General features: G+C 45.0%; 1 protein-coding gene across 2 annotated transcripts; it reads right to left on the bottom strand.

Moving 5' to 3' along the window:
• Positions 1 to 629: 629 nt before the first annotated feature.
• On the bottom strand, positions 630 to 5,380 carry PENK (proenkephalin). Of its 2 annotated transcripts, none has more exons than XM_062633351.1 (3): positions 5,047 to 5,380; positions 4,427 to 4,569; positions 630 to 1,610 (listed from the first exon to the last, which is right to left on the bottom strand). In XM_062633351.1, exons 2-3 carry the CDS (start codon positions 4,562 to 4,564, stop codon positions 945 to 947), a joined length of 804 nt encoding a protein of 267 aa, XP_062489335.1. In that variant the 5' UTR covers positions 4,565 to 4,569; positions 5,047 to 5,380; the 3' UTR covers positions 630 to 944. The 2 variants fall into 2 exon arrangements, with proteins under 2 accessions (XP_062489335.1, XP_062489336.1); XM_062633352.1 differs by lacking the exon at positions 5,047 to 5,380 and adding an exon at positions 4,638 to 4,770.
• Positions 5,381 to 12,514: the final 7,134 nt, after the last annotated feature.

Below are 12,514 nucleotides of genomic sequence, written 5' to 3'. Positions count from 1 at the left end.
AATTTTATCTTAACCAGAAAAGACTGACCAGCAGTTTCCTGTATTTCAGGAGCACCAACGTGATTTATACTAGCTGAGAAATAAAGCACAAAGCTGTTTCACAGAAAACTCTTTATCAGGTGCTTTGTAATATTAGGATTTCAAAGGGGGTTTAATGCAGTTTTGGGTCAAGTTTATTTTGTACAAACTGACTGCTTTTTGAATTAGCACTTACAACTTTAAGGCCAACTGTGAAATCCTATCTTGGATGGATAGAAAAGATGTAACTAATCAAGTGTGACATTGTGTTGTGCATTGGAGTAATGTTTTTAGTGCTTGAAGTCAAACACACGATTTTTTTTTCATGTGAATTGGGTGAACGCTGTGAGTTACATATTTAGGCTTTCAACATTTATTCTGTTAACTGGTTAGAGGAGTTAGAGCAAATACACATATTCACTTTACAGCATGTTTATTATTCTAGTACTCTAAGAAACTGAAAACTAAAAACAAAATTGTGTTTCAGCTGTTGTGTGTGTAATACAAATTCTGTAATTACAGAAAAGAGGTTGGCATTGCCCTGATGCTTGAAGAAAATTTGAGATGATATTTGATTACATGACTGAGAGAAAACAAAAAACTTCTCAGAATTTATGCAGTTAGGATGAAGAATTTATTGTACATACAGTTAAGCAACTCTACTGTAGAGGTACTTCCTCTAAAGGAAATGAATACAGTAATCAAAATAGTTCTAGCATGGAAAGTACAATACAGACTGAAACTTGACTAAAACTAAAATTAGTTATTTGACTTGGAAGAACACAAAACATGAAACAACAAATCGCAGGTTGCATCATTAACCAAGGACAGTAAAAAACTGTACAGTACAAGCAACACGTTACAATAAGTTATGACCAATAAGGCAGTCTTTCTCATTTAGGACAAAAAGGATAAAGGGAAAGGTATTAAAATCTCATAAATCCACCATATCTCTTTTCCATCTCTGGGACCTCTTTGGAATAAGTTTCCCCATCTTCTTCTGAAGGGAGAATGGAATCGGCGAAGCGCTTAAGAAACCCACCATATCGTTTCTGGTAATCCAGCCACCATTCTGGCCTGCCCACTCTTCTCATGAAGCCACCGTATCTCTTTTGCAGCTCTTTGGCTTCATCTTCCAACTCAGGGCTGCGCTTTATGCTTCGCATGAAGCCTCCATATCTTTTGCTGACATCCCCATCATTTTCATTTATCTCTCGGTAATGCCCCGCTTCAGGGTTATCCCCTGTTCCTAGAAGCTCCTTCAGCAGATCGGAGGAATTAGCAAGGGCATCATCATCTGAGTCTTTCTTCATAAACCCTCCATACCTTTTAGCTAGGATTTCTCCTCCATTAGCTTCATCCTCTGGTTCTACCCGGTAGAGCTCATCCATCTTCTTCATGAACCCCCCATATCTTTTCATGAAGCCTCCATACTTCTTCGCAAGCAGATGGTTCTCATCCAGCTCCTTCTTGTCTCCTGGAGCTATGTTGCCATCCTCAGAGAGATCCAGCTTTGCCAGTTGCAGGAGCTCCTTGCAAGTCTCCCAAGCTTTGGCAGAAGGCAACTTTCCTTCACATTCTAGTGTACATGCCTGAAAAATGGATGTGGTTTACTGAGAATGATTTGATAGCAGCAATCACCTCACTGCAACCTTGTGTTAGTGGTACTTGTTTTTACGAGACCATAAGCAAGCCTCTCTCTGTGAGTGGCTTGGAAGGGCTGCTCTTTGTGAGCACCTGATTTACTCCCTGTGCGTTCTCAAGTTCTTCATATCCCTCTCTGAAGGATATGGTAGTCTCCACTTTAAGAGACAGGACACTGGATGAGATAGATCGTGGGTCCTATATGTCAAGGCTGCCCCTATGTTTCCTTTTCAAAGGAAGCCACACATACAACTCCTGCGCCTCCCTTATGCTTGGGTGCATTGTTATGATTCTTTATTCTTTTTATTTACTACTGGGAAGCTAAAAACAAGTTGTGGTTTTCTTCATAATTGAAGTGTAGAAGTGTATTAAATCTAAATAATTAAAAGTAACATTCAGAAATTTTAGGAAAGAAGCTACGTGGCACTGTCATTGCAAAGAAGCCAGCTGTACTGTACTGCTCACTATCTCCACTACATTGCATGGCACTAAAGGCTGAATTTCTGTCTTATCATTAGTTTCTCTTCATGGAGCAGGTCTTTCAAATGTGTACCAATACAAATGCAGAAATACAGGCTCTCTTAGGCAGGATCAAAATTGTGGCTTTGCTAGTTTGACATACAGAGTAGTGACCACCAGAAAGAGGGGAAAAAGTCCTAAACTGTGCTGCTTCTGACTATAGTGAAAACATTTCAGGCTAAGACATAAAGTTTTCAGTATGTGTGTGCATATCTCATAACCTGTCATGTAATGATGATAATGCACATATTAGCTACTGCTGTCTCTGTCACTTCTTGTTACTTCTTACAAAACCACATTCTTCAGTTTCAAAAAAGGTGAACCTGGGGGGGTTTCTTCTTGGCTATGGTTTTCATATCACAACAATTAAAGAAGAAATCAGCAATATTTTCAATAGAGAAACATTTATTCTGCCTATGGACAATGCTTTCTAAGGATCTCAATATGCTTTAAAAGTGTGAAATTAAATCCCAGCACAGTTCTCTCTAATAGCTAACTGACCAACTCCTTACCTGTCTCTTCATCCCCATTTCAGTCTGAGAAATTTATATATGACTTTTTTATAATAAGAAAATAAAAGGGATTTATGTATTTTGTGACATAGTAACTCAACTGGCACTAGATGCTTATTGCTATATGATACAGTTACGCTATAAAGAGAATGGAATCTCAGCTTTAGTCCTGAGTTTGAAATTGCTCTCAGTCAAAGCAAGAATAGGTCTTTCCCCCTTTCAATTATTTTTAATAGATCCCTGTTGGCAAATGAACATGAATATGCTATCTTATAGGTGTGAATAACCAGGTACAATGGGATAAATCTTGCATCTTACAGATATGATGTGATAAATTCAGTCATTGTGTTACTAGATGGTAGTATCTAGAAACATTTTCTTCTAAAAATCATCTGTACATGTAAAACGAACATAAGGTATGGCACATTGCTTCTTTTCCTATTCAGCTAATAAGTGTTGTTACTGAATGAGACTTTGATTCTGTCCTGAATATACACTGAAGGTGTATAAAAGAGAGTATTAATATAGACATCCACAAGTATATCACATACCTCTCCCTCCAAAAGAGCAAACTACCACTTTTTTTCCCCTAGATGACATTAAAGCTAAGGTTTGATTGAAAGCTAATACAAGCAAAAAAAGTACAGGGAACTGTTTTGCCATCCATCCTAAGAATATTGCCCTTATGAATCTGCTGTGGTCAAGAGTGAATCCTTGTGCTTTTGGAATAAGCGCAAGCACTCAGTGATTCCTAATCCTGCAGAAGAATAGGGTCCAGTCCTTCCTTTTATGTGCTCCCAAGTAATCTACGACATCATAGGAACAAAACTTTTCAGATTATTTAAATGTGTTGAGAGCATGATGCCTCAATATCCATCTACCTGAGGTCAGGAACCACAGGTGCTGCTGGCAAAGGACTCAGTAGCCTGAGTTCCTACCTTCTTCATGGAGGGCTGAGGGACCCCAGATTTTCACGAGTTGCCTCTGTGAGTATACTTTTAAATAATTTCAGTATCATTAAAGTTACAGGTAAACCTCCCTCTGCATTCTGGAGTTTTCTTGGCAGGATTTGTTGTAGGAGATTATCAAAGGGATGTTTTACAGGCATATTCCTAACGCTGTGCAGCACTGCACAGAGAGAAAGAGCAGCGGGAGGTATTGCTAGACAAACCAGACTTGAACCTCACTTTCGGTGAGATTTCAGGCAGATCCGCTGCTTTCCATCTCCTCAGCCATCCCGCGGGGACAGTGCTCACCCTAACGGGGAGCCGGCAGCTCGGAATGGTCCCTGTCCTTGCCTCTCGTGCTGAAGTGCCCGGCAGCGACCTCTCCTTTCCCTCTTCGCCCGGATTTCCCTTCCCCTTCACGTTTTCACTTGGCTTTTTCCTTGCTCCCCCCGAGCTGCCTGGCGCGGGGTGTCCCTCCATCCCCTCGAAAGCCGCCTCTCGCTGACGGACAGCGGGCAGTCTGGGGATGCGGTATCCTCGGGACGCACTGGGTTTATGCCGCCCTCTCCCCAGCGCTCCAGGGACCCCTGTGCCGCCGCACGCCTTCAAACCTGGGTCTTCCGAACGACCCTGTCATCTTCCCCACTATTTATTTTTTGTTATTTTCCCTCCTTTTCCCGGTTCCCCTTTTTCTCCCTCACGAAGTTAACCCAAGGGGGAGCGGGGCCCGGCCCGGCCGAGATGTCTGAAGGGGCAGGCGGCCCCCGCGGCCCCGCTCCTGCTTACCAGGGGGTGTATGCCTGCGCGGGGTCCCAGCCGGTAGGCGCAGGCAGCGCAGTCGCGGCCGCAGTCCGCCCTTGCCCGCGGGAGCAGGCAAGCGCTGAGGGCCAGCAGCGAGCAGCCGAGTCTCAGGAGCATCGCCATGGGGGCTGCAAGGACAGAGAAGTCAGCCGGCAGCGGCCTCCCCCCGCTCCCACCCCGGCACTGCATCCTCCACCTTCGGGGCAGCAAAAGGAGGCACAAAACTGTTCGGCCGCCGCGGTTTAAACCCCAAGTCCTGGCTCGCACGCAACTCTGGTGGCTCGCACACTCTTTGGAGCCGGCGTGGTTTCCGCTTGCGAGGTAAGCAGGCGCTTAAGGCAAGCAGGCTCTTAAGGTAAGCAGACGACGACCCTATGTCCGGAGCCGGAGCCGACCCAAAGATGAAGCGACCAGAAAGACTTTTTCCCGCCCTTCCCGTAAACCCTCCAGGGGAGAGACCCGCCACGGACAGGAAGGCAGCCCCTCCCGGGAAGGGATTCCCACCGCAGCGCCCCGAGTAGCCGCCCCGGCAGCGGGCACCAGCCCTGGCAGAGCCGCCTCGGCCCTCCCCGTCTCCCATCCCGCAGGCTGAGCGGTTCACTCACACACAGGCTCCCCTCGGGGCTCCCGGGCGCTGGTCAGGAGTGAGCTGCGCCTTGCTGGAGCCTCGGCGTCGAAGCCGCTGTTATTTATAGCGAGGCCCAACAGACTCTGCAGAAACCTCAGAGGGTGCGCGGTGCGAGGAACTCGGAGCCCGCGGCTTCTGACAGCGGAGCGGCTCGGGGGTCGCCGAGCGGAGCGGGAGCAGGTGCGGGCGGCGGCGGCGGCTCCGGCACTTTATAATTAGTGACCGCGAGGAGAGCGCGGCCTCCCCCAATCGCCGTCGGGCTCCCGCTGACGCAGCACCTACGACATCCCCCCCTTCGCTGCTGCCCCACCGTCAGAGCCTCCGACGGCGCTTGGGATGGAGGATGGAGGGGGTGTGCCCCTGCCGTCGGGGGGAGCGGGGGACCGGCACCGGCAAAGTTACCGGGGAAGTTTTCCCCGGGGGCGGGCGGGGATGAGAAATCGGCGTGAATCACGCCGGGGACGGGGGAGGCACCCAGCGTGGGGAGGCAGCCCGTCGGCGGAGCCCCGCTCCCCGGGGCGGCGGTCGCAGTTTCCCTGCGGAGCGCTGCACAGCGTCGGGCCGCGGTGTTGTCTTTGCGGGGTTTGGATTTGATCGTTTCACCCTGCCAAAATACCGAGCGCTGGTGCTGAGGGTCCCTGCTGCCTCTCTCCCTCTGCCTCGGGTGTAAAGCACTGTGTGTGTGAAGCAGGTTTCACCAGAGCGAGTGAGAAGACAAGGTTTTTGGTTTGAAAAAAAACAAACCCAAGGGTTTTGGTTTTAAAAAAACAAAACCAGGTGGTTTGTTCCAGCATTTTGGTTTGAAAATACTGGAATTTCACAAGTGTGGATATATTTGCCATCTTTTCATAATTTTGCTGACCAGGAATGCACAAACAGGAAGGAACCAGATACAGGCAAAACCCCAAGCACTTCTGCAAGGTTATCAACCCCAGCAGCTGGGGCAGGTCACTGCTATGCTCATTTTGACATCCTGGGGAACTGGTGTAGAGCAATGATGCTGATCCCTGACATCTCTTGTTTGCAGAGGGCTCTACCTCAGCCACGCTAAGATGCCAGAACTGTCAGAAGCCACCTTCTGTTTCCAGCCCCAAATTATTTCTAGCTGGTTTGTATCTATTTGATCTTCTTTCAGCATTGTTTTTCAGTTTACATAGTGTTTTTCTCCCTCCTGGTTTGTTTCTAGGTGGGATTATTCTCCCTAGTCCTCATTTTGCTGAAGTGAACAAGCTGTGCTCTTCAACTTTCTGCCTTGAGATAGGCCCTTTTCATGTGCTCTGCCTTTGCTATGTTTGGTGTTCATCATTTCTGGACCTGAGTGATGGGAACAGTATGTAGTATGTCAGTTGAAATTTCATTAGGGCATTAATGCATAATTATCTCCCTTGGAAAAGGAAGACATCGCAATTTATACCTTCTCAGATCTCATATTAGCCTCTCCTAATGCTGCAGCACATCAATATCACACACTTGTCTGTTACGTGAGATACAAGACAGGTCTTTATCCTTCAAAACTAACACAAAGTCAGCACTATTGTCTGAAAATTGTGTTTACTGCCGCCTGTTAGTTTTCACATCATCTTTCCCACTCAGGTTACGGATGCTGAAATGAATGCCTGTGTTTTCAGAGATGCATCCATTCAAGCCAAAGACACAGCTCTTGCCTATATATTCAGTGTAAATGAGAAGAGAATTAGGCTCTCTGTTTATGTAGTACTATCAGCCAACTTTGTAAGTGAACCCTCAAGAGAAGAGGTAGACATTTTCAAAATCATCCCAGTGGGTATATTTAGGCTTGCATGTGAGGGATCTGTATTTGTAGCAATGAGCAAATTGTTATGCCACTGAATCAGCAGGAATGCTGTGAAGTTTGTTCCTAAGATGGTTAGGGAAGCACTGACTAACTCTAGAGGTGACACATTCGGTACCTCCTTTGTAATAAAGATGCTCTCTAAAAGTAGAGCTTTTTGTGATGGACATCATTACTCCTCTGGCTACTGACCCTCCGCTTTGCCATCATTTATTGGCTTGCACTGTACTAGTCAGCATGGTGTGATGGGACAGATAGATAGCCCAGTACCCTCCTGATTTCTCCTCCCACAGCATACATCTCATGTCCCTGGGCTGCCTGGCTCCTGCTTTCATCGTTCTACACACGAGTGTCCGTGCTTAGCCTGCTCACTCAGCTACTCAGTCTGCCGTGTTCTTCAGAACTCTGTTTAATGTCACTTACTGTGTCTAATATGGTCATGACAAAAACCCAGTCAGTGTCAGAATCCCACTGTGCACAGAGGTGCAGATAATCTCTGCAGATAAGATACAGAACTATAACAGGAACAAAGGAAGGATGAAGTAAGAGCAAAGCATATAAAAGGACTAAATAAAAGGCATGTAAATTCTGTGTAGAAAAGGAATAATGAGGAGGGCTGTTTTATAGTGGATAAGACTTATAGCTGTTGGTGGGGACCAGGGAAGAGGAAAAGATGGGAAGAGATTGGGTGTGAAATGCAGAGGTGCAAGGACACCATAAGAGAGGAGAGGTATATGAGCGCAGCCACCACTGGGCAGAGGAAATGCAGCTGAGGCTGTTGGAAGTGCTACAGGTATCCCTGAATCTCTAGTTTGTTGCTTCTGTATATCCTCTGTCATTTGAGTCTTGGCTGGTTCCTCTCACTGGTCCTCATCCTGCATCCTTACAGAGTTTGTATGAAGGTCGCCAGGGCCTGGCAGGGCAGGGAGCAGGAAGAAGGGCCCAGCCAGACTCTTGTTTTATGCTTTTCCCACTAGATGTAGCAGTGCCTGCTACTCAGAGTCCTCTCCTTCCTCCTGCAAGATGCTAATATTCGCAGAGAATGAGTAGCAATACAAGGAAGGAGTAATGAAGAAATTTTTTGTTGAAGAGCTCACTTTTCCCAGTGTCAGCAGATGAAAGTGCTATAATTCCCAGCCTGAGTTCAGTTTTGTACTGGGCAAGTATCGTTTGCAGAGAGAAGATGAAAACAGGAGAGATTTTTTGAAATTTGGATTAAATACTACAAAGCAAAAGCTACATAAGGAAAATTTCTCACTGTAGGAGCGGAGGATAATATTTCCTCAGTAACAGAGGACTGAGAAACAAAGAAATAGGGAGGCATAAAAAGATAGAGATCACTTTTCACAGCAATAAAGATAACTTGTACTCTATGAACATTATAATAAAAATGTCCCAGTGTTACTAAAAACTTTGACATTTATATAATCCAAAGTTACCACAGACACCAATTGCTTTTTATCCGTCATCAAAATATACCAGCCAAAAGAAACCTGGTTGTATTACTGTAGTGCTTGCATCCCCGAGGGCTGTTGTCCTATGGCTTGTCCAGACTCCCAGGCTCAAACCAGAACAAAGTGAAACCAAGGTGAAATCTTCATTTTACTGATCAAGAGCACAATTCAAATGACTTTACAAAGTCTTGTCAGAAGGGGGGAGCTGAATTAGAAACTAAATCTCTCTCAGATTTCACTGCAAGGACCTTTTACTGCAAGGACCAACTTTCATTTCCAAACTATACTCATCATGCTAATTAAGCTGCTATAAGATCATTCTGCTGGATGATGGATTTACAGAAATATGAAATAAACATGCTGTTAGCACCCCAAGCAACCCTTTTTGCAACACAGAGCGTTTTTGATAGAATTGAAATAGGGAATGTAAACTAGCATGTTATTTTCTTCATTTCAGTGCAAAGGGTCACAGCATTTCTTAAGACCAAACAGTCAGGTTTCATTTGGCTTAGTCTAAAGAAGCTTAATTTTTAATGGGAACTTATATAACTGGGACAAGGAAGGCGGTCAACTCTCCTATACCAAACTTATCATCAAAGTAGCTTATAGGCCTGTGTTGTTAAGCTATAGACAACAGGGTATGCATTGCTACTTTTAAAATACCTTTGTTAAATTATGTCTAATAATGTAAGCAGAGGGAAATTGTAATATGCATCCAATGTATGGTTGGTATAGCACTGTCCAAAATGTACCTTTATAGGACAGAGATGTTCCACTGCTTACCATATCTCTACATATCCCTTAATATGCATCCAGGTGCATCATTTAAGATATGAAGAAATATGAAAGATACCAGTCATGCACACTTTTCTGCACACAGCTGCTGAAGACAAGCTTGTACGAAGAACTGGAATGCTGAACTTTTCATCTTAGACAAAGCTGGGTCTGCTTAATAATATTTTTGCCCTTGAAAAAAATTACACCTTTTTTAGAAGGCATAACCATGTGCTGATTTAGTGGTGATAAGGAGATGATTTCACTGGAAGAGCACTGACAGCTACTGTCCCCATCTCATAGCTGATGCTATGCAGCTTTCTAAAGGGGGAAAGAGGTTTCACACTACTTTCTGTGAGTGAAATGGTGTGATACCCATTTGGAATGCACCCTGGAGGTGTTCAAGGGCAGATTGGATGAGGCTTTGAACAATTTGGTCTAGTGGAAGTTGTCCCTGCCTGTGCCAGGAGGGTTGGAACTAGATGAGCTTTAAGGTCCCTTCCAACCCAAACTGTTCTGTGATTCTGTGATTTAGTATAATCATGCAACAAATATAGTTTTGGATGTATTTGTTTACCTGCGACTGTATCAGACAAGAACAAAGCAAAGAAGTTTATACTGTTCTGTCCAGATACATGGAGAGTCACCTTATTACATGCTTCTCTGTTTCTCACAGGCAGATGATTATGTGCACTCAAAGATCTGGCCTGAACTGTAGTAAGTACAATGTGCTGCAAAGTAGAACAAACAGTACAAAATACATATTTGTTATAAAAGGACTATGTTGCTTATTTCCACAGAGGCCATGGGAATTTGGTTTGTTTGTTTTTTCTTTTTTTCATCAAAATAAGAAGAAAACAGAATGCTCAGCAGCAAAATACACTGTGATGGAATCCAGGCACAGTGGTTATTATTTAAGACAATAGCTACTCCATGAGTGGAGTGATTTATTCTAATTTCTTAAATTAAGAAGACTCATCCATTACAAAGGAAGTACTAGATCCCATCTGTGATAAGGATTGCAGTGTATAATGCATATGTGGAAGGAGTAGCTGAAAATGGTAAATGAGCGATTTTGATTACTTCAGTCATATTAAGAAAAACAAACAAAGCAGAGTCTAAACAATGTATCTGGAGTGCAAGCTTCAACTATTTTCCCATTATTCACATTAATACAGCAGAATTTTGGAGCTTTTCCTCCATTTCCAGCCTCACATTTTCATTGCTAGTATTTTATTGCCCAGTTGGGGAGTGCTGTGCTCACACTTTAGCACATCATCCAAAACAAGTTGTTTTTGCAGACTGGAGCTGTAAGGAGAGCCTGACTCATTACATGCAGACAGGGTAAAGGCTGGCTGGATTCCTTGCTGTGTTCCTCAGGAGGCACAGCTTGGTGCTGCAGGGCAGGCAGAGGTGACTTGAAACTCCCATATTTTGGGCAGTTCATAAATGTAATTTAAAATGGTGTTGGTGGCTGCTGTGATTTCCAGCTGCCCAACAGGGAGTGTTTTATGGTTGAGCACCAAGCTCTCTCCAGCCCTACCATGGCCCGAGCATGACCTCTCTCACACCATTTCTTGGCCATGAAAGGAGCCATGGCGAAGGGCCATGTGTGCTCTCCCTCTTCTGCTGGAGGGATTCCCCACAGGTAATCCAGATAGCAGTGAGGGTCATACTTCATTTTGTTATACCTCTGCTGGAAATTCCCCTTGTCCACACTGGGGATCTGTCTGCCTTACAGCCTCCTGTGGCTGTAGCATGTGTGCAAGCAGCATGAAGCTTCTTGTGCTCTTACAACATACCTTGGTCTAGTGGTGAGCTAAATTCCTCATCTGCAAAAGCAACTTTGTGCTCATTTGTGGTGGAGTTCACTCTAAATTAGCTACAGCCACAGTTGTAATCCCTGTGGAAATGCAAATACTAAACAGATGATATTCGTGCACTAGGATGCCACTCAAGTCTTGGAAGGCAGATGCAGGGACTGAGAATGAAGAACTTAGGCCCGCTGTAGGAGAGGATCAGGTTTTAGATCATCTTAAGAACCTGAATATGCATAAGTCCATGGGACCTGATAAAATCCATCTGTGGGTCCTGAAGGAGCTGGCGAATGAAGTTGTGAAGCCACTGGCCATCATATTTGAGAAATCATGGCAGTCAGGTGAAGTTCCTGATGAGTGGAAAAAGGGAAATATAACCCCCATTTTCAAGAAGGGGAAAATGGATGACCCAGGGAACTAGAGACCCGTCAGTCTCACCTCTGTGCCTGGCAAAATCTTGGAGTAGATTCTCCTGGAAGGCATGCTAAGGCACATGAAAATCAACAAGGTGCTTGGTGACGGCCATCGTGGCTTCACTAAGGGGAAATCCTGCCTGACCAATTTGGTGGCCTTCTATGATAGGGCTACAGAACTGTTGGACGGGGTAGAGCAGTTGATGTCATCTACCTGGACTTGTGCAAAGCATTCGACGCTGTCCCACACGACATCCTTGTCTCTAAATTGGCAAGACATCAATTTGATGGATGGACCACTCTGTGGATAAAGAACTGGCTGGATGGCTGCATGCAAAGAGTTGTGGTCAATGGCTCAATGTCAGTGCTGAGAAAGTCGGGGCTGTTCAGCCTGGAGAAGAGAAGGCTGCGTGAAGACCTCACAGCAGCCTTCCAGTATCTCAAGGGGTCCTATAAGGATGCTCGGGAGGGACTCCTTATCAGGGACTTTAGAGATAGGACAAGGGGTAATGGGTTAAAACTTAAAGAGGGGAAGTTTAGATTGGACATAAGGAAGAAGTTCTTTACTGTAAAGGTGGTGAGGCACTGGAATGGGTTGCCCAGGGAGGATGTGAATGCTCCATCCTTGGCGATGTTCAAGGCCAGGGTGGACAAAGCCTTGGGTGACATGGTTTAGTGTGTGGTGTCCCTGCCCATGGCAGGGGGGTTGGAAGTAGATGATCTCAAGGCACTTTCCAACCCAAACAATTCTGTGATTCTATGAAATGAAGTGGGAAGAGTGCATAAAGCACAGGGGTGTCACAAGCACCCTGTGAAAGGTCCACCATTTTTTTTTTTTTAATGTAAACAATTTTCAGTTGCTTTATGTGAATTACAGTTATGGTCCAGAAAGTGGTTTCCATAGGAAGAAAAGCGGGAGGTTTAATTAGTCATAGATTCATAGAATGGTTTGGCTTGGAAGGGACCTTAAAGATTGACTAGTTCCAACCCCCTGCCACAGGAAGGGACACCTTCCACTAGACAAGGTTGCTCAAAGCTCCATCCAGGCTGGTCTTGAACACTGTCAGGCATGGGGCATCTGCAGCTTCTCTGGGCAACCTGTTGCACTGCCTTACCACCACCCTTATAATAAAGAATTTCTTCCTAATGTCTAATCTAAATCTACCCTCTGTCAGTG

This window comes from Pezoporus occidentalis, unplaced genomic scaffold (assembly GCF_034315485.1).
Source record: "Pezoporus occidentalis ecotype Australia unplaced genomic scaffold, CSIRO_AGI_Poc_V1 ctg4, whole genome shotgun sequence".
In the NCBI taxonomy this organism is placed as follows: Eukaryota; Metazoa; Chordata; class Aves; order Psittaciformes; family Psittacidae; genus Pezoporus; species Pezoporus occidentalis.
The sequence above is the reverse complement of the archived record's forward strand: the minus strand, read 5'-3'. Positions and strand labels throughout refer to the sequence as shown.